Below are 21,998 nucleotides of genomic sequence, written 5' to 3' on the forward strand. Positions count from 1 at the left end.
TTAATTTTATTTTCAACATTTGGTTTCTAAATTTCTTTAGCAAAACATCTGCTAATTTCAAAGTCAGTTAAGTGAATTAAAAAACAGGTTTTAAAAAAGAGATAAGGAAAACAATAACTAAATGGACTGAAAGAAGAAATAGACAAACCCACAGCTACAGCCAGGGACCTCAATCTTCCTCTGAATCACTCAGTAACCGATGGAACCAGTAAGCCAAAACAGACAACCAACCAAGGTCAGGAAGGATACAGAAGCCTTTAAACAATTCTCCAGGCAAGAATACTGGAGTGGGTTGCCATGTCCTTCTCCAGGGGATCTTCCCGACCCAGGGATCAAACCCAGGTCTCCGGCATTGCCATCCAAGCCACCAGGGAAGCCCTCTTAAACAGCACTGTCAGCCAACCTGACCTAACTGACATTTTATAGAACTCTCCCTCCAACAGCAGCACGATAATGTTCTTTTCAAGGGGATATGGAACTCTCTTCAAAAGACAGACAAATCTCAGCATAGTTAAAGTGACTAAAATCATACAAAGTATGTTTTCTGATCTCAACAGAATTAAATTAGAAACTAAAAAACCCCTGATATCCTGGAATCTCCCAAACATCAGGAAATTAGCATATTTCTAAATAATTCATGTGTCAAAGAAGAAATCGCAAGTGAAATGGGAAATATTTTGAAGTGAATAAAAGTGAATATACAATATACTAAAAAGCTACAGGACATAGCTAATCAGTACCTGGAGGGAAAACTGATAATATTAAATACACAAATGAAGAGAGACTGTGAGTCAATAACCTAAGACTCTATCTTAAAATACCTATTAAAAAAAAAAAACAAAAAAAAACAAATGAAATCCAAAGCAAGCAGAAAGAAGAAAATGAAAGAGCAAAAATCAATGAAACAGAAACTAGAGAAACAAAGTGAAACAAAAAAACCTAAAATCAGGTTCTTCATAAATATCAATAAAATTGACTAAGCAGAGTGACCAAGAAACAAAGAGAAGACGGAAACCACCAATGCCAAGGATGAGAGAGGGGCGTCGGCACAGCTCCTACGCACTGACAGCACCGGGGAGCAGCCTCAGGCAGCTCAGATGAAACAGCCTACTTTCTCGAAAGACACAACCTGTGAAAGCCACCCAGGGAGAAACAGATGACCTGAATCTATTACAACTCGACTTTGTCGTTAGAAATCGCATCTATCCGCACGTACAAAATCTCCACCCTAAGTGGCTTTACTCGTGAATCCTAACAAGTGTTTATGAAGAAAATGCTAGTTATACACTAACTATTCCAAAATAGTGAAGGGAAAAACACCTAATGCCTTCTGAGGCCAGAATTCTCTTGATACCCAAAACCAGACACACACATTACAAGAATATCAATGTCCCTCACAGACACAGATGCACAATTCCTTAATGGCACGTGAGGAAACCAGTAATCAATTAAAAATACAAGGTATCATGACAAGCAGGGTTTATTCCATGAAAAAGCAACACAACTGTATTTGCTGATGACCCAATGATTAACATGGAAAATGAATTGACAAAACAGTTACAAGCATGAGAGTGAGTTCAGCAAAGTTGCAGGATTCGAGATCAACATATAAAACTTCACTGTATTTCTAAATACTAGAAATAAACCGGAAATTGAAATTTTGAAGACTACCCTTTATTATTATGTTGTCAAAACCAATGAACTCTTCAGGGGTAGATCTAATGGAATACGTGCAAGATCTGCACCGTGAGAATAAACACGTGACATGCACACACACCAAAGAAGGCACTTGTCCTTCAGTCCAAGAAGACTAAGGCATGTTTGAGGAATTCTGGACATTATGGAATCCTTGGAAATAATACCTCCTGACTACCACCATGTTCTGACTCAAAAATATGGCCTCTAATGTACTATTTACACCAACAAAGCTAGAAGGAATAACTCAAACTCCAACAAGAACACTCAAGTTCTAATAGGGAAAAAAAACTTTCTAATAGAAAATAAATTTCTATAAATAATGAGTGGAAATAAAACACGAAACATTTTTAGACATCATCACAATATCATGTGCTTTCACTCTTTCAATTACAGCTCTCATAAGCCTGACATTTATAGCATGAATATCTGGTATTATTTTCCTACTTGCTGTTTATGTATTTTTAAATAGAAAATGCAAAGACATTTCTAAGTAGAGAATTCCATGGAAGCAGAAGCTCCTTGTTTTTGTTCACTCATTATATATTCTATTCACACCTTAGTGGTCAATAACATAAGTTCTGGGAGGGTCAGGCTCAGTCCCAGGGAGACCCACATCTCCTGGGCTGTCATCCCAGCCTGGGGAAAAAAAGCACACAGCAGGGCTCTCCAATGATCAGAGAACATTTGGGGCAGAAGAGACTCTGCAGGGCCTATTTCTCCATCACTGAAATGGTCACAAACACAAATCAGCTTCCTGAACTCTGAGCAAGGTGAGAGTGGTGATGGCATGGATCCTGTTCAATCGGGCACCACCCATGGGTAGCACAGCCCTGTGCAGACGCCTGGGAGACGTCTTCTGCCCGAGAGCCCGAGGCCGCCTCAAACCTCCCCTCGGCTCCGGAGCAGGCCCCTGTGTGCCAGCACGGGGGCGACGCATGCTGCACCCTCTGCCCGTGACGAGCTCACAGAATGCAGTCCTTGCTTATGCTGAAGACCAAAACTTCCCAATCCTGGCGTCGCTGGCATGGCTCATCCTTGTTTGTATTTCCATTGCAAAAAGCAAACACTCAGCTTAATTTGTATGTCTGTTTAACTCCCACGATGCAGGCAAAGTTCTGCCCCTTAGTGTAAAATATACTGATATTTAAGTAATTGTGAAATGCGCTCTTTTAAATTCACTGATGGTCATTACTGACTGGGTTAAATAATTAATGAGGATATTTATCTGGAGCAGTGGCACAGAATACCTAAGTCAAGGAGTGGGGGGGTTCACAGAATCACATTATATCTACTTCCCTCTTCTGTTAAAAGTGATATAATTGACTTTACTTCAGAAGCCCAAATAGAAGGAAATGGGTGTTTCAACTGTCAACGGGTAGTCAGGAAAACTGATTCAGAATTCCTCCGCTTTTTTGGCTACACAGGTGCCTTTCAGGGCCCATACACAGCATACTCCCGCCCACACGGCAGACTTTGCTCGTCACGTGTCACCGAACAAAGTCGGCGGGATCACGCGTAGGAGAATCCCTGTTTTTAATCAAACTGTCTCAAAGCAAGGTGGCAAAACAGTTGTGACCAAGTTTTTGTTTTTGAGTTCAACCGGGGACCTAAAAATTCAACATGTGCGTTAGGCAGGAGTGGGCTCAATTTCTGAGAATTCCATCAGCAGGAAGGACTCTGGAACACACGGGATCAGGACAGTGCACGGTGAACACCAACAGAGGCAGAGTCCCTACGGCAACTCTCGTGTCGGAAATTGATTAAAAGACCATTTTCTCATCAACTGATCTCGTAACTAACCCTACCCAACTGGGGACTGAAATACATCACCCGAGTAGCGGCCGAAGCCGTGAGGCTTTGCAGGAAAGAACATGTGTCAAACAAAGTGATTTATGTCCACGAGATTAACCACCAGAAATGTTCAAAATTGTCCATGAGACGTACTCTTTAATCCTGTGCTTTGCTTTGGCTAATGCTTTCAAACCATTAACAGTATTCTGACTAAATCAAGATGTTGAAAACGTCAAGAAAGTAAATTACAAATTCTCATCCTCCAACTCTTTTTGTTGCTGTATATATAGTGAAGAATACATTACAGAAAGTCTCCAACCTGAGCCCAGCTTCCCTCCTCATCCTCCTGATGTTACGTGGTTAGGGATGCAAAAGAACAGAACCGTTAGTACTGGTGAGCGGGGGACATGAGCACGTTCTCTCTGCAGGGGAGGGCGAGGGTCACAGAGGCAGAGCAGCAGGCAGGAGTCATGCAAAGGCCACACCCAACGTCTCATGCAAAGAGCAGCACCCCTCCCCAACACCCCCCACCCCACGCCAAGCACACCCACAAAAGAGAACACTAGGCCCCAGGGCTCAACCGCGGTCTCCCGGAAAGGAGACAGGCATCGGGTCTATTCTACAGGGGGCAAGTCTACCAACTTAAAGTTCCTGAAACAAACACAACGTAAGACAGAGTACGGATCGTTCATACGTTTAACTGATGCCTAAGAGAGACACTCATCCAGAACAACTGAACGTGAAATGACTTTTCTGTTTTCCACAAAAGGGCCGAGAACGGCGCCACCCTGACGCGGGCCCGCGCGGGGAGGGAGACGAGCGCGGGGCCGGGACTGACCGTGTGTGGCGTGGCTGTGAGCGTCTCCATCTCCTCGTGCGTTAGCCAGACATTTCCTGTGGTCTAGGGGGGCCCGTGGCCAGCCACATCCAGGCAATGGCAGCAGTAACAGGGAGGAGAGGTGGCAGACCCATGAGCTGGGGCGGAGGCGCGGGCGGGACAGAGGCCGGCCCCCCACCACCCGCGTCGGCCCCCAGAGAACACACCGGGCCCGGCGCCTGGAAGGACCCCCAACACTGTGCCCCAGCCATACGGAGAGGGGCCCCAGCACTCTGCCTGCGTGCTGACCGCCTGAGCCAGGCGGGACTGCGGGAGAGTGGAGTACGCTGTGCCCGTCTGAGCAGCGAGGGATTCTCAAGGAGCTACTCATGCAACGTGTTTAAAAGGGCCTCACCCAGACAAGGCTCAGTGGCCAGCTTTGGGTTCTGGGGGGATGACCCTGAGCAGGCACCTGCCAGGGACTGGATCTTTCTGTGTCAGAAGCAGCTGCGGGGGCCCCAGTGATGGCACCCCATGGCATCACCGGCCGAGACAGCCGAGCCCCTGGGTGGGCTCCTGGGGGGCTGCTGTATCCCGTCCCACAGGGGTCAGGCTCCTCATGGTGAGGGCACCACCCGTTAAACTCAACTCCTAAGAAGTTCCCTTTACTGAGATATTTTATAGAACCTCCGGGGAACCCTCAGCGCCTTCCTTTCTAAAAAGGTGGCTCTGGTGAACCCTCTGGGGCACGCAGAGCAGAGCATATACGCTGAGCACGTGTGCATCTGTGCGGGGTGGGCTCACCACCATCACGCTCACACTCAGAAATAAGGAAGACAGACGGACGAGAGAGCCTTCATGATTTTCATGGAAAATAACCGTGAGCCTGAGTCAGGCTCCACCTGCTCCTCAGGGCAGGCACATCTGGGAGGCCGCGTCTCCTCGCCAGGGCTCCTCTGCAGGGTGGACACGCCGAGCGTGGGGACTGAGCTGTGTCCTGAGTCTGCACTCGAGAAACGAGGAGCTGGCTGGCCCTGATCTCCTGGCAACAATCCACATTTCCACCGGATTCGTTTTAAGTTTTCCAACCAGGAGGACCGTCTTACAGGACTTTCAAGGTTTTCCCACATAGAGGAAACGTGCATCAGCACGATGAGACTTGGTGTGAACCGGCAGATCTATGGACTCTTAAAACCCTGAAAGCCCAGGGTCTGCAGCTCCCAGATGGACAGGTTGGACAAGTCAGATAAGGGGGAAACAAGGCAGCCTGTGGGCTCAGCTTTTCTCTTTCACCTTCTTGACGTTTATATTTACTTTTTTAAAAATACATTTGCAAAACCTTCCTTTTTTACAATTTTCACATTTTCAAAAATTCCCTTTTATGTTTTCAAAAACTCCAATTTCTCTATTACAAAGCCACTGCAGCCCAACTGTTACAAAAACAATCCATCTGAAGCATTCAATAATCCATCTTTTAACAACAGGACTGCCGCAAATGAAAAGCCGTCATGGTTTTGAACGCTAGAATGTTACGCTGGAGCAGGGACGTCTGCAGAGAGAGCCCGGAAGTGCGCGGGAGGGAGGAGGGGCCTACCGTTCTGGACGTGGGCGGGGCGGAGGGGCTGGTCAGCGACATGATCTCCTGGATCGCCAGCCGCAGCTTCAGCCGGTGCAGCGGGTTGCTGATGCCGATCTCCCGCTGGATCTCCGTGTCCGACAGGGCGGACATGATGGCGCCGCTCTTCACGTTGGCTCGGCAAGCAGCCACGTACCAGGCCGGCATCCCGACCCAGAGCTGGGGGCAGGGGACACGGGGCGGGAGGTTATGTGTGGCTGCGGAGGGAGGGATGGACACACGCGGCCCAGGATGGGGTGCAGGCAGGGGCTGGGGACACAGGGCAGGAGGTGATGTGTGGCTGCGGAGAAAGGGACGGACATGCGCAGCCCAGGACGGGGTGTGGGCGGGGGCAGGGGGCGCTCACACACCTCCAGCCAGACCACAACAGTGGGCCCATCCCACTGTGCGAAAGGCAAGCCTTGTCTCCGGGCTTCCTCGAGCAACTCGTGCCTGCAAGGAAGGAGACATTCAAAATTCAAGAATCACCGTTACACACGGATATAAAACAAGTTAGCCTAAGTATTAATTCTCTTTATACACTTTTCAAAAGTGAAATAGTACGTATTTCATCACGTTCCTTTAATCTTCTAAACTTAATGGCAGTTTGGACACATTGCAAAGGACACCTGAGTCATCAGATGCTGAAGGAGTCCCCGCAATTCCCCACAGAACCACTTCCTTCCAGGATGAAAGGGTTATTGCCAAGCTGAAAGAAGTCAGGAGTCTGCAGGACTAAGGCAGGGCAGTCAAGGAGAAACACATCCACTCTTCCCTCTCTCAACAGTAAGGGCGGATATGCAGAAGAGGCAACCACACCACAGTCTGAGCAGAGGAGCCTGTTTCTGAGAGAGCTTCAGGGACACACAGCATTTCCAAGAGACACACAAAGAGCAACGCAGACTTTCAGCACAGGGCACTCTAACACAGCAAGCGAGGAAGGGCTGGACGGGGGGCACTCTAACACAGCAAGTGAGGAAGGGCTGGACGGGGGCACTCTAACACAGCAAGCGAGGAAGGGCTGGACGGGGGCACTCTAACACAGCAAGCGAGGAAGGGCTGGACGGGGGCACTCTAACACAGCAAGTGAGGAAGGGGCTGGATGGGGGCACTCTAACACAGCAAGTGAGGAAGGGCTGGATGGGGGCACTCTAACACAGCAAGTGAGGAAGGGGCTGGATGGGGGGCACTCTAACACAGCAAGCGAGGAAGGGGCTGGATGGGGGGCACTCTAACACAGCAAGTGAGGAAGGGGCTGGATGGGGGGCACTCTAACACAGCAAGTGAGGAAGGGGCTGGCCGGGGGCACTCTAACACAGCAAGTGAGGAAGGGGCTGGCCGGGGACACTCTAACACAGCAAGCGAGGAAGGGGCTGGACGGGGGGCACTCTAACACAGCAAGCAGGGGAGGGGCTGGACAGGGGGCTGTTTCTATCCTACACTGCTGTTCAGCTAATTAGCTATGTGCTAAATTAAGCACTGGTTATTCTTTTTTGGCTATGCTTGGCTTGTGGGATCCTAGTTCTCCAACAAGGGATCAAACCCCAGGCCCCCTGCAAGGGGAAGTGCAGAGTCCTAGCTACTGGACTGCTAGGGAATCCCCTAAAGATACACAGTGGCTTTTCAATATACTCAAGTAACATCAGACTTAAGACTATGGTGTTGCTAGAAGTCAGACACAACTGAGCAACTTCACTTTCACTTTTCACTTTCATGCTTTGGAGAAGGAAATGGCAACCCACTCCAGTGTTCTTGCCTGGAGAATCCCAGGGATGGGGGAGCCTGGTGGGCTGCCGTCTCCGGGGTCGCACAGTTGGACACGACTGAAGCGACCTAGCAGCAGCAGCATGAAATCTACGTATGGTTAAAGCTCGAAATGTTTCACATAAAATTTCAAGTAACTGTTCCTTTAAGTCAACTTTAGGTTTCCTACAATAGTAAATATTGTACTTTCTAGGAATAATTATACCAGAAAACACAAACATGTATCTTAACAGCTCAAAAAGTGAAAGTGAAAGTGAATTCACTCAGTCGTGTCCAACTTTTTGGGACGCCATGGACTGTAGCCTAGCAGGCTCCTCCATCCATGGAATTTTCCAGGCAAGAGTACTGGAGTGGGTTACCATTTCCTTCTCCAGGGGCTCTTCCCAACCCAGGGATCAAACCCAGGTTTCCTGCATTGCAGGCAGACACTTTACCATCTGAGCTACCAGGGAAGCCCCTTAATAGCTCAAGGAGAGTTTTTGAAAAAGGCAAACTTTTAAATTCCCGTACCTCAGGGGAACGAGGCATGTACCACATGCCAGGAGTTCGCGTCCCAACCACAATCACCATCCAGAAACAAACGGAAGACTCGCCTGGCGTCTGCTGGGGTTTATTTCCTTCCTCGGCTATAAGATAGTGCATCACTCTGCTGCCACTGGCTCACTCTCAGCTGAAACCTTGCTTTACAGAGACGGCTTGAGAGACGAGCCTGGGGGGCTGCCTGCTCTGCGGAACGCTGAGACGACCCTGCTCGGGCCGCACGGTGGGGCTGGAGCTGGGACCTCCTCTGCCTCCTCGAGGATCAAATTCGAGGCCCCAAGTGCAACTCATGAAAACACCGGCCCTAGCAGTAAACTGACATGGCTGCGTCCTTGCCTTGAAGTCACAGGAGAGAGACATTCAGAAATACGGGGAACTCTACGGGGAACAGACGTGCCCGAGACAAAGCCATGCCGCAGGGAAAGCCACGCCATGTGCGGACGACAACGGGCACTTTAAAGCAGGACATGAGCACCACGGCCAACCTGTCTTTCCTAACAAGATGGCCATCTGAGCTCCTGCTCATCCAACGCTACACGTGTGGCACCACCTGGACAACAGGTGTGGCCTTGTTTCCTGAGCCTGACCGTCCGCCCAGCCCAGCGCCTCTTCCAAGGGATCCCTGGGCTCCCCTTGGCCAACACCGCTCCGGGCCCCACTCCTGCAGCGCTGTGCAGCTCAGAGCCTGGAGCTGGGGCGAGCCCCACGGGGAGGCTTCGGGACACACACAGCTCAGCAGACCTGCTGACTCGGCTTCCCCACGAGCTGGCGCACGACAGCGTCCACCAGGGGAAAAGGAAAGACAGCATTCAGAGCAGGAGGTACGTGATGCCTGGGGGAGTCCCTGCACGCCCAGGACGCTGCAGTGACCCGCAGGGTCGTGGGCGGTCCCGGCAGCCGTGGCCTCCACTCCTCAGAGCATGTCCAGTGCCTGCTGCGCCCGCCGTGCTCTCTCTGGGAGTTTCCACAGAACGTGAAAATGTGAGATTCACCAACCCTCAAAAACCCTCTGCAAGTGGATGCAATATTGGCTGCGTAAATTCAGCAATTAAAAGAATACCTTTGAGACAAACTGGGGCTTAATAGAAAGAAAATAGTTTTGAAAAACAAACTGATTCTCACATCTATAATGCTATAAATGTTAAACTATATTCAAATGATGTTTTTTCTGGAAAACCAAAATATTTTTTCACATTTATAAATATGGCATTTTCCCTGAAGTCAGTGTTGTCTCTGGTTGACTGACAGAACTGAGATTACCCACTGTGGCCAGAAAAGTCTTTGTACTTTGAACTGTTCTCTGAAGCCACCAGAACATCCTAGAACATCCATGCCACACGTGGCAACAGAGCAAAGGAGAACCCGCTTGCGCGTATGCGCACACGCGCACACTTAGATGTTCACCGTGACACCCGGCTCCAGGGAAACCTGCCTACCAGGCAACACACACACACATGCACACACACACACACTCCTACCCCACACGTAACTGAATCACGTGCTGGGGAAAACAACCCAACAGACCTTTCTGCTCATACTCTCGAGGGCTCAAGCATACCTCCTGAGAACGACAAGCTAAGCGCGTGAAACAGTGACACGTTCTGGCCAACTGACGTGACACTGGCTCACACGTGAAATACGAATGTTGGGGAGCAGCGGGGTGGGAGGACCAGAGGGCCGCAAACTCAGTGTCCCTGTGATAGTTAAATATGAGGATGTGAAATAAAACACATCAGCAAATTCCAGAGGACAAATTTTCGTCACGCGGTCCCAGGAGGCAAAAAGCCTAGTCTGCATTTTAAGTTTCAAAAAACCAAGTGGGTAATGACTCCGAGTTATCCTAAAACACTGACCCCAAGTTATTCTAAAACATCTTTATGCAGTTCAAACACAGCAACATTCATGTCAGATTTTGCTGTTAAGTGGCTTCCTCAAATTTCCACTTACAGGAACCAAAGACTGAGTATCCCTTCCTACTGTCGTGAGCAACCACAGAGACACTTCACTCGGAACTTCACCAACGTTATTTCAGGCAAGGAAACTGGGGTTTCTGAGGAGAGAGCTAAAATGAGGCACATTTCACAAAAGAAAACGAGCAGGCAACTCCAGGGCTGGCAGCAAACGGGCTCTGGAGGAGGGCCCCATGGGCTCCGGGCTGGCCCAGGTCCAGGCCAGCGCTGGTTCTCAAGGTGCCCGATGGCAGCCAGACGGCCGTCCCCGCTGTCAGCCTGACCACAGAGCCCACGGGGCATCCCCGTCTCGAGGCCCAGGACTCCCACCCTACCATCACCTCCCGACGCACAGGCTCACTCTCACCCGAGGCTACAAGGCGCTCAGGCCTCTCGCTCACCTGTCACCTCACTGGGACAGGCTCAGTCACCTCCTGAGCTCTGGTCAGGGAGGTGTCACTCAACACACAACCTGTGCTGCCCGGAGCACGGTCTGCACCCAGAGACACGAGCTCACACCACACCCCTGCCCGACGCGGGGGCACCGCCATGCCCGGCTCCTCTGCAGGAAGCTCTGCCCTGCTACTGCCTCCTTCAGAACCGTGACAGCTCAGAATCAAAACTCAGTACGACTACAAAACAGTCCATTTAAGATAAAAATACAGAACCTATCAGAGGGGAGAAAAAAGGGCAACACAGTGACTTCCTGTCGGCCTGCTGGCGTGAGGAGCCAACCTGAGAGCTGGCGACGAGTCCCCGCCGGGCCGCCCTCGCCCCCAGCCACGGGCACCCGAGAGCTGCAGACGAGTTCCCGCCGGGCCGCCCTCGCCCACAGCCACGGGCTCCCGAGAGCTGCAGACGAGTCCCCGCCGGGCCGCCCTCGCCCACAGCCACGGGCTCCCGAGAGCTGAAGACGAGTCCCCGCCGGGCCGCCCTCGCCCCCAGCCACGGGCACCCGAGAGCTGCTGACGAGTCCCCGCCGGGCCGCCCTCGCCCCCAGCCACGGGCACCCCTGAGAGCTGCAGACGAGTCCCCGCCGGGCCGCCCTCGCCCACAGCCATGGGCTCCCCTGAGAGCTGGCGACGAGTCCCTGCCGGGCCGCCCTCGCCCACAGCCACGGGCTCCTGAGAGCTGCAGACGAGTCCCCGCCGGGCCGCCCTCGCCCACAGCCACAGGCTCCCCTGAGAGCTGGCGACGAGTCCCTGCCGGGCCGCCCTCACCCACAGCCACGGGCTCCCCTGAGAGCTGGCGACGAGTCCCCGCCAGGCCACCCTCACTCCCAGCCATGGGCACCCATACACCAGGGGCTGGCACTGTTTGAGGCGCCTCGTCACCTCTACGCAGGTGTACCTGCACAGCAGATGCTCGTAAAAGCCCTTGAGGGACGCACCAGGATGACTCCCACCTCACAGACGGGAACACTGAGGCTCAAGGAAGCTGAGCTCCCCACGCCCCAGAGCTCACTTGTGAGGAGCCAGGATTCAGGCGTAACCCCCAAACCATCCCCATCAGACAACCTCCCAAAGCCTGCGTGCGAGTCCTTCCCGAATCCCAGATGCTCTAAGTCCTCTGGAAAGTGCACTTTCAGGAAGGCTTTGGGTTCAGCGTTCAGAAGGTAATACACATCCAGAGCAGGATGCCACATTCATCAGTAAACAGTTCAACATGAGGAACAACCGAAAACTGCTCAGTGAGGTCGACGAGAAACAAAAAGCTTACTTTTTCTGAAGTTTCCGATTTTTTTCAGCTTGTCCTCCCAATTTGCTGAGTCCGAGGGCATCCTGAGATGAGTTTTCCGTCTCTGAAATACCAGCTACAAAGAAGCAGAGTGGTCGAGACGTGAAGAGGAAGTCAGCGTGGCCAAGGCAGGTGTTTCTGTGACCAGCTGCAGGAGAGCGAAGAGAGCTCTGGAGGCCGACTTTCTGACTGGATGACACCACAGGGGAAAAGAGCCCAGGGCGGCAGGCTCCGCTGCCCGGGAGACCCTGAATGACGCGGGGTGGACGGACCCACTATGAAGACAGGGGCCTCCTCCGCTCCTGCTCCCAGGAGGATGCCCAGCGTGCGTGACAGGAGCCTCGTGGGGGGGCCTCACGGAAGGGACACGCTGCAGCCCTCCCCTCCACAGTGAAGCACCCACCGGGCCCCAACGCCTCCTTGCCGGGGTGTCCGGGCCGGCCCTTCTCCTTCTTGCCGAACAAGCGGCCGATGGAGGACTTGATGCCCTTCTTCTTCGGGGCTTTGTGCAGCGAGTCCTGGCTGCTGTTGCTGCTGCTCGGGTTGCTCACGGGGCCGTCCTGAGAGCCCGTTGAGCTTCGGGGAGAGAGAACACCCGTTAAGCAGCGTCCTTGTGCACACACACACACACCTCCACACGAGCTACTGATGGAACCGGCCTCCCAGCCACACCCACGCCGCAACCTCGCACAGACAGTGGAGTCTGCTTCACCAACCACACTCCCCACGAGCAACGCAGGCTCCCGGACATAGACAATCGCCCCGGGAAGCTGAGACTCCCTGACTCGAGCTCTCCCCCAAGGAGGCCTCGACTCGAGACCAGCTGGGGCAGAGGGCGCCCCGACCCTCCCTCAGGGTCACCGCTCGGTGGGTGACAAGGCTCCTGGAGAAGGCAAGCGACCCCTGCCTTCCACAGGGCGACCGGGAGCTCGGCAGGCGGCGGTCTGAATGTGGACAGTGACAGTCACAGGGGTGACAGGCTCCTGAGAGGAGACCCTTGAGGGAAAGGGAGGGACCTCAAGAGCACATCCAAGAGGCACGGAGCCGTCACCGCCAGAACGCACCCCGGGCTGGGCAGACCTCTGGCAAGAGCAGGAAGAAAGCTCCCCCAGCAGTCAATCCGTAGAGACGGAGGTTTTCTAACATCACTGAGGCCACTAAGCTCCTCCCCCCGGCACCTGAAGCTCACTACAAACAGGCGCCGAGCCCCGTGGGACGCCTTTAAACCGCCCTTCTGGCCCTTCCGGGACGCGCGGGACACGTACTTGCGGGCGTCCCTGATGTCCTCGTGGCTGGCTGCGTGCAGCGGCCCCGGGTGCAGCCGGTCCAGCCGAAGGGAGCGCGGCGAGGCGGGGGGCGAGGTTTCACATTTGATGGTGGTCTTGTCATCTCGTACCTCTTCCCGGGAAGCTGGCAGCTGAGGGAGGTAAGCGTAAAACGGGTAACAATGGGCTGTGTTGAAAAAGGCGATCACACAGGCTTTAACATTATAACCAGAAACGTTTTAGAAAACCTATTAGATGTGCTTTCTGCCAAGTACAAAAAAAAAGCCTTGTTCTAGCTTAATACCATCTTAAAGGACTGTCTTGGTCAAGCGAAGTGGGGCCGTGGGGCAGCGGGAGCCCCCAACTGAGTGCAGAGACCTCGGATGGGAGCCTCCCTGGAATCCAGCGAGCGGACAGCCCTGCTGGGCAGGACAGCAGAGCCACACCGGCACCATGAGCCCTGCGTGGCATGAACTGCCCTGATGAAGAGGACAGTGCTCATCACCAGACGCAGCTCAGAAAGACCACTGGCGAGAGGAAGATACCTCTCAACGAAGCCACCCAGACCTTTCTGTACCACCCCCCCAAGATCATCCTGAGTGATGCGCAGGTTAACGCAGCCCATGACGACGAGTGAAACACGGAAAAGGTGCCTAACCCCTCCATGCGAACACCATGTGCCTGGCTTGTATTTCTCGGTAACATACAGACTGGGGGCTGCCCACTGAAGTGCTTACACGCAGTTCGAGTGTAATTCGCTCACTGTGGTTTACATAAAGCGCCCCTGCTGCTGCTGCTAAGTCACTTCAGTTGTGTCCAACTCTGTGTGACCCCACAGACGGCAGCCCACCAGGCTCCCCCGTCCCTGAGATTCTCCAGGCAAGAACACTGGAGTGGGTTGCCATTTCCTTCTCCAAGGCATGAAAGTGAAAAGTGAAAGTGAAGTCGCTCAGTCGTGTCCGACTCTTAGCAACCCCATGGACTGCAGCCAACCAGGCTCCTCCGACCATAGGATTTTCCCGGCAAAAGTACTGGAGTGGGGTGCCACTGCCTTCTCCGAAAGCACCCCTAGGTCTAATTAAGAGATGATCTTGTATCAACCTAGAGGGGTGGGATGGGGAGGGAGATGGGGATACATGTGTGCCTTATGGCTGATTCACGTTGAGGTTTGAAAGAAAAGAACAAAATGCTGTAAAGCAATTATCCTTCAATTAAAAAATCAACTAATTAAAAAAAATGCTCTCTCCTGGACTCCCAGCTTCTCCGCTGGTCCTGGGTGTGGGGACAGGAAAGACGGTGGGGGCAACAGTGTGGGGAACAGATGAAGCCCTCAGGGTCCAGGCAGGTCTCACTGATACACGTGGGTGTGTGACTAAGCCAGGGGAGGTTTGAGGGAACAGGCATGGCAAGCGTTTTCATACACAACGAGTGCACTGTTTTAACCAACTAACCTGTGCCTTTTTTAGTGGGTTCTGTAAAGAACACTGATCCCGTGCAGCCCCACAGGAGCTTGGTGACAACACAGTGACTTAGTGCAAAATCCTGCCGAACTCATTTAACAGCAGCTGGATAAACTGGGCACCCTCCCCTGAGCTCCAACAACAACCCTAAGACAACAGAAGGCTACAAAGGCTAGAAATTATCCACGTGGAACTGAACAGGGATCAATCTCAAATTCAAGTTAAAATAAGCATTTATAAAACCCAGAAAACAAGAGAGAACAGAGCAGGGAAGTGACACGCCTGGGCTGACTGTGGACTCGATGGAGACAGACACCTGCCTCAGAGTTGGGGCCCGCGGCCAGCGCTTCCCCCGGCCTCCTCCCGAGGAAGGCCTCTGGGTCCGCAGCCTGGCCGCCCTCCCCCAGGACGGGAGCCACCCCACTGGTGCCCACGTGGCCAGGATGGGCAGTGCCGTGTCCTCACTGAACAGGAGGGCAAAGCAGGCCACAGAGCGGGCGAGCGGCACACCCAGGTCACCAACCCCGGGGGGACGGCGCTGCTCTGCTGTGCCCAGCAGAAGGGCTCCCGGGCACTGAGCTGCCTGAACTGGAGAGTGGCCACCCCAGTCCTGCAGGAAGGCCCAGGAGTGCTCGGTCAGCGGGCTGGGAGCGGGAGAGGGACAGGAAGGCCAGCCCTCGGGGCAGTGTACTTCAACAACGGGGCTCATCCAAGTGACCCGAGGGGAGAGGGCCTGAGCTCCCCCGAGGCTCCCTCCATCAGGGATGCCGTGATGGAGAAAGGAGCCTCGGGAGGAGAGCGAGTGGGTGGCACCATGGTTCAGGGTCCAGGCTCTGATCAGACCAGTTTGCACTGAGTTGCTGGGTGTGTGAGCCTGGGCAGGGTGCCCGGCCTCTCTGCCTCAGTGTCCATGTCTGCTGATGGGGACAGCAGCAGCCTGGACCTCGCCTGGTGTCTGTGGGATTAGATGACAGACAGGGAGAGGAATGGACACGGGGCCTGGTGCAGAGTCTCCTGCACACTGCTACCCACCGTCATTGAACTGGCTTCCCCCAAATCTAACATCTGTGGCTCTGATTCAGTCATTTCTTTTAAAAAACACTGAGCGGAAATGCCACGGTGGCCCAGAGGTTAGGACCTGGCACGTTCACTGCGGGGACGCTGGTCTGATCCCTGGTTGGGGAACTAAGGTCCCATAAGCTGTGCAGCATGGCCAGAAAAAATAAGTAAAGAACATTTTAAAAATAATAAATAATACTATGTCTATTATAAACAAGCATGAGATGATCAGAAGGCAAACAAGTGGGAGAGAGGCAAACTGTTACAATTGTCCCAGCGAATGACCTATTTCCAACAGAACCATCAGCACATTTTCAGTGGTGGGTGTTTCATCACCACCATTAAAACGTCAATTATTCACCAGGACATAACCACACGGTGTTCATGCACATTAAGCGATAAGGACTCTTTAATGCTTCACAGGGAAACTAAAGCCAAATTACTAAATTAGTTTACCTTTCGACGATGCTTCCTTAAATCACTAGGCTGACAGATGCATGCAAAGAAATGAAGAGAAACCAGATTTACTCTGACTTTGAAGCTAAAAATTCAAGAATCAGTATAGGCAAATACAGTAAAGCAAAAATGCCGGCAAACATGTAACGAGGTGAAGAGTTAAGAGAGCACGTGACTGGAAACAGAACATTTTTTTTGACCACAGAAGTTAAATAATCTATTCAAGATTTACTAGAGAAACACTATAAATTATTTCTCAGGAAGATACAATTCTATTACAACATCATGATTTATTAAAGCACAGCATTCTGTACCACAAAAGGCCTTATCAGTTGTCTATTCTCAGCCAAACTTCTCTATAAGTTAGTTTTTCTTAATAAAAAACATGTTATACTTTAAATTAGTAATTTAACTGATAAGGAGGAAGTTACCATAATACCTATTTTAACACTGAACAAATCTAACCACCTATTGAACATTAACGTAAAATCCTGACATAGAATTTGATTTAAAACTTCTCAAAATAAATTTATTAAAGCAGATTCCCTGGGAAAATATGTAAGAATGAAAGCTAGCATAAGCAGGTGCAGGCTCCACGTTTCGTGAACCATAGAAGGTGCTTTGTAAGAGTCTAGTAGAGATGTTAACCGTGCAAAAGCTGATGAGGTTTACAGGCTTAAATACAAACACAACACTGAAAGGCCGCTGTGGCAGGAGTCCATTACTGCTACACTTGGAGGGCCACCTCCTTATGCGAGCAGTTTCATGCATGAATTCCACGTTACGTAGTGCACGACGCATCTACACTATGCTGTAACTGTACAGTGATACGCTGGTTCAAACTTCCTGCTATGGGTGAAGAACACTGTTTAGTGAGACATGAAGACAGAGCAGAAACCCCACTGAGGGGACACACGCTGTGGACCACAGCACTGCCGTGACCAGAGCAAGCGGGGGGACGGGAGGGAGATGGACGGGTAACTACAGACTCGGGGGCGGGGGGCGGGAGGCTGGGGTCTGGACTGACGATGACTCAACAGACAACGGGATGAGACAGGAAATCAACACCGATGATGAAAGCAGACACACGGTCAGAGAACTCCAACAGCAAGGAAAGCATACACAGAACTGTTCTTTTACAAACACTCGGACAGAAATCAAGCATGGAACCACAGTGAAATCGTCAAAGAATTGTAAATACCAACTAACTAGCCAATGACGCAAATCATAAAAACAGTGTCAAAAGACCACAAGATGGACTAGTTGCCACTTCACGTGCTGCTAAAATTAAATTAAATTAAAAGGATTCACAGTTAACGTAATTATACGCTGGCTAACAATGCGGCTAACATGAGATGGGTGGTAACAGAGAAAAGTGATAACTACAAGTGCAGTTACAAAGCAGAGTGCTGTACACGTGATTCACGGGGTAAACAGCAACGCACTCGGAAAACCTCAGCTAAACACGAAGAAAGCCGCAACAGAGCCGCACACTCTGTCACCAAAAGCCCGAGGGCGTCATCCTGTTTTTAGACTCGGGAAAGTGAGGCAGCTCGACGTCTTCTCTGGGGCCCTGGGGCACCGGGCTTTTAACCTGGTTTCACAGGCAGAGCTGGCCTGAGCGCACGGCCAGGTCCATCAGCAGGCAGGCCGGTGCAGATTCTCGGTTTTGTTCCCACCGCAGGCCCTGCACCCTGCAGCCAGGCATCCCCAGTGGAAAACGTGCTGCACGGCTTTCCCACGCCATGAGAGCTGCCTATGGTTACTTTCACGAAGCTGTCTGCTCCCTGAGAACAGAAACTTCCCTGCAGCTGCTGTGCCCAGCACAGGCCAGGCCCAACCTTACAGAGGCAGGCTCTGGCTGATGACGTGCTAAGCCAGTGGTCCAAATACCAAGACTAATTTGTCGCTGTGCAATTACGGAATGATTAAAGACTAGCCAGTTTTAAAAATCTTAGACCTCTGAGCGTAGCAAAAATGTACCTGATTTTCTTCTGGGTAAAAAGAGAAAAAACAAAAAACAAACAAAGAAAGGAAAACCAGGCTGCTGGGGGAGGGACGTGGCAGGGAGGAGGCAGACACGTACCAGAGTCATGATGCCCAGCCGGTCTACTTCCCTCGCCGGACTGTGTGGCATCCTTCGGGGCGTGGAGCGCCCGCTGCTGGGCGGGGAGGAGCCAGCCAGCGAGGAGGCGGGATACGGGGGAATGGAGCTCATTGATCTAAAACGACCAAGGTTGTCTAAGCTCCCGCTGCCCACCCTGCTCTCGATCTCCTCCGCCCGCTGCTCCGTGTTCTCCTTTTCCTCTTGGATCAACCTAAAATAGAACAAAACCCGTCACCTGCCTTTGTCAGCAGAGGAACGTATCTGGACAACAAATTTGGGGCTTGCATACTGTCACGATTAGCAAATTCCAGAAAGTTGCTCAATTAAGATCTCAGCAAAAAGGTTCAACCTTGCCTCTTTTGAATATTGTCTAACTTAGAATAGCTTATCACTGAGCCTTACAAAGGGGCCCCTGTTCATTCACATTTGATTTTCCTTCTTTACTCTAACATTCTGACAGGGCCTGGGTGGCGACTCTCTCCCTGTGAGGAGATACCTGAAGTTGACAACCTTTACCTTCCCTGATCTCAGGGCAGAGATGCATGTCGGCACCTCAAGTTTTTTCCACTGGGAATCAGGAACTCTGATAATCAAAACAGCAATTCACGAACAAGCTGGAGTTCCTAAACACAAGTCTCCAGACCAGATGAAGGGCTGAGTTGATCTCTTTTTTTAAAGTTGTATTTGGACAAACGCATCACTTGACTGAGTTCTCTGGATTCACGTCAATTGTGCTGCATTAACCTACGATTCACGGTTTCTGCTCTTCTCCCCTAATGTGTTGCGGATGATTTTATACAGCAGTTTAAATACTCGATTATGCAAATAAAATGATTTTCATATTAAAATACAAGGTTCTTACAGGTTGTAACCTCTCCAGTTTCATTTCTACTTATACATCCTGAAAGTTTTTCACTGTTGATAATAAGTTGATGGACAGAATTTAACACTTACATCAAATCAACTTGTTGCATAAGGGAAAATCACTTTCACCTGACAATATGCTGTAAAAATATTAATACATAACCGTTCCATATTTCCTGTGGGGACGGGGAAGACATCTCTCTGAGTCCGTCTGTGCTCCAGCGCGGCCCACGAGCAGTCCATCCACGGCGTCAGAAGCGCAGGTGGCACCACCTGCATCTGCTGGTTGGCCACTCATCCCCTGCCCTTCCCCCGTGCCCCCTGCACTCGGCCGACAGGATCGGGCATCTCGGCCTGGGCTGGCATGACAAGCACCATCTGAGCAGCAGCTCTGCCAGGTCCCGCGCAGGCTCACCGGCCTGCGGCCACTCTGAACACACACTGGGGACGGGGGCACGGCTGTGTGGCACCGGGTAGGCCTCAGGGCCCCCAGCCACCCGGCTGCACCCAGACCCGAGGCCCCCTTCTCACCACGAGGCAGGCCTTTGGAGTCTACCCTGTTTTGTAAATTGTTATAACTGCCAAGATGGCGTCTAAAGAAAACACCTTAAATACACTGATGAGAAAAACTCAAGCACATGTCCGTGGACCACTGTCCTACAACGAGCCAGTTTTCACACTGTGTTAACCTAGAAAGGAAGATGCAGATCCGAGTGGCAATCTGCCAACCCCCCAGACCCCAGCTTTCTGTTCCAGGTGGCTTTTCACCAGAACGTGGGGGGCACTGAGGGACGCAGGAGGGAGCATGGGCCGCAGGGGACATTGCCTCGGCACCTCGCCCACCTTGGGGCTCAGAGTGGGTGGAGGGGCACCCCACGACCCCCCACACAGAGTGCTGCCACCACACCATGAACAGAACACCCCGGCTGACCGAGCTCTATAATCAAGGGCAATCTCGGAACCGAAAACTCTTGAAGCAGACCTGAGGTCAGTTTTCTTCCTGTGGAACACTCAGACTTCTCTGAGGACAAGACAGGTCCTCAGAGGAGCCGAGTTTCGGGCACACCCACCGGATCTCTTTGTTGATAGCGTCCAGCTGCTCTTGAAGCATCATGGCCAGAGTCTGGGCATCAGCCTGCCCGCTGGGCGACAGCAGAGCGGCCGAGCTGAAGAGGGCGTCCCTGTCGCCCTCGCCGTCAGACACGTCCACGTCGCTCTCGAACGCCTGGGCCACGTTGGCCAGCACGCTGGCCTGCTGCGCGCGCTCCCAGTCCTGCTCGTTCAGCGTCTGCACCTGTGCACGAGAGGACCACAGCTCGTCAGCGACGTTCAGGGCAGCTCACGGGAATCAGGGACGGAACCCAAGTTACATGGAAGCCCTGACTGTGGATAAGCAGGCCATGCTCATGAGACACTGCCATCTCTTAAGCGAGCAGTACTCAAGAAACGGGCAGGAGGAGAATCCAGTTCTTAGACGGCCTGGTGACATTCAGGTCTTAGTGTGGACGGGAGGCAATCCTATGAGGTTATTCACAAGGATGGGCTGATGGAGTCAGAGACAAAAACCGAAAATTAAAAAAATACATCCATCAGCCAGGCTGCAGGAAAGGAAGAAAAAGACATCCTTCAGCTCCGCAGCCGCCGACCACCTCGGCGGTCATCACTGGTGAGTGCAGTCCTCGCGGGTTCCCAGCCCTCTGTTTCCAGGCTGCTCTGAGCATGCACAGACAGGGGTGAGTGGGGGCTGCCGGGGGACAGGAGGGCCAGCCCCCGCGCTCTCCTCCAGGGGTGCAGGCACTTGGGCTGTCCTGGGGGACGGCCCCTCACACCGCAAGGCGGCTCTGTCATCAGGGACACACGGAGAGTGCCTGCTGGGCCCCGTGCCGCCTGCCCCCTCCCACAGCTCACACCCTTCTCTGCCTACAGGTTCACCCCCATCAGCCCGGGCAGCACGTCCTCTCCCTTCTCCTGCCTTAAAATCACACACGGGAACCAGCAGATTCCTCCTCCAGGGCTCCCTGCAGCGCCCACCGTGGGTCTCTGAGAGCTCCCCAGGAGCGGCCTCTACTGTCCCCCTCCCCGCCCAGTCTGCAAGCAGGCGGTGTGCCCACCCCACAGGGCACTCCCGGGGGCTCTGAGGACCCCACGTTAGCAAGCCTCCCCCCCACCTGCCCAGCATGTCTCTCCCTCGGCTCCAGGCCCCGCCCTCCCGGGGGCTCCTCCTGAGCCCCCTGCACCCTACTGAGCCTCGGGAAGTGGGGCGCCCCCGGCTCTACCCTTGCACCCCACCTCTCTCCACTGGAACCCGCCTGGTGACTTAATCGTGTTCATGCCTTTAAATGCCATCGGCATGCCCGCAACCCCAGTCCACCTTGCGTTGAGTGAGTCCTCTCCCGGATGCAGGCTGGAACACTCAGCTGCTGACCATCACGTCCCCTGGACAGGCCCGTCCACCTCCACAGGGCGGAGGCCCAGCTCTGAGCTCCTGCCCGGCAGCCCTCCTCACCGCAGGAAACAGGCTCCGGCCTTGAGCTGCTCAGGCCTGAGCCCGGGTCCTCCCTGACGCGGCCCGCTCTCTCCCTTGTCCCCACTGGTTGACTCGACCCTTTATCTGTCTCCGAGTGGCTACTTCTCTTCCTGCCTGTGTCTCTGGTTCAAGGTCACCCTCCTGGTGTCACCTCGCCGGCCACCCTGTTCACACACGATCATCCCCCCCACCTCGGACAACTCGGACACTCTGGTCTCCTTTCCCTGCTCATTACTGTCCTTCAGGCTGCGTGGGTTTAGAAAGGGGCCCACAAATTCTTCCATCCTCCTCCTTTCAAGAGGCAGAGGGCGCAACTCCTGCTCAGCCCGAGTGACACAGGACTTCGCAC

At 52.7% G+C, this 21,998-nt stretch overlaps 1 protein-coding gene across 7 annotated transcripts in view; it reads right to left on the reverse strand.

Annotated features, from left to right (window-relative positions):
- The window catches only part of PPFIA1 (PTPRF interacting protein alpha 1), a 77,772-nt gene that overhangs the window by 8,657 nt on the left and 47,117 nt on the right, over positions 1 to 21,998 (reverse strand). For 2 of the 7 annotated variants that reach the window (XM_027532927.1, XM_027532924.1), the window contains 10 exons: positions 20,193 to 20,416; positions 18,238 to 18,469; positions 16,152 to 16,181; positions 13,177 to 13,328; positions 12,315 to 12,487; positions 11,894 to 11,987; positions 6,293 to 6,374; positions 5,901 to 6,101; positions 4,328 to 4,390; positions 3,809 to 3,835 (listed from right to left, as the gene is read on the reverse strand). In XM_027532927.1, the coding sequence (XP_027388728.1) occupies positions 3,809 to 3,835; positions 4,328 to 4,390; positions 5,901 to 6,101; positions 6,293 to 6,374; positions 11,894 to 11,987; positions 12,315 to 12,487; positions 13,177 to 13,328; positions 16,152 to 16,181; positions 18,238 to 18,469; positions 20,193 to 20,416 (1,278 nt within the window). The remainder of the gene's footprint in view (positions 1 to 3,808; positions 3,836 to 4,327; positions 4,391 to 5,900; positions 6,102 to 6,292; positions 6,375 to 11,893; positions 11,988 to 12,314; positions 12,488 to 13,176; positions 13,329 to 16,151; positions 16,182 to 18,237; positions 18,470 to 20,192; positions 20,417 to 21,998) is intronic. The other 5 variants (XM_027532930.1, XM_027532925.1, XM_027532926.1 and 2 more) reach the window with 4 other exon arrangements.

This window comes from Bos indicus x Bos taurus, chromosome 29, assembly GCF_003369695.1.
Source record: "Bos indicus x Bos taurus breed Angus x Brahman F1 hybrid chromosome 29, Bos_hybrid_MaternalHap_v2.0, whole genome shotgun sequence".
Classification (NCBI taxonomy): Eukaryota; Metazoa; Chordata; class Mammalia; order Artiodactyla; family Bovidae; genus Bos; species Bos indicus x Bos taurus.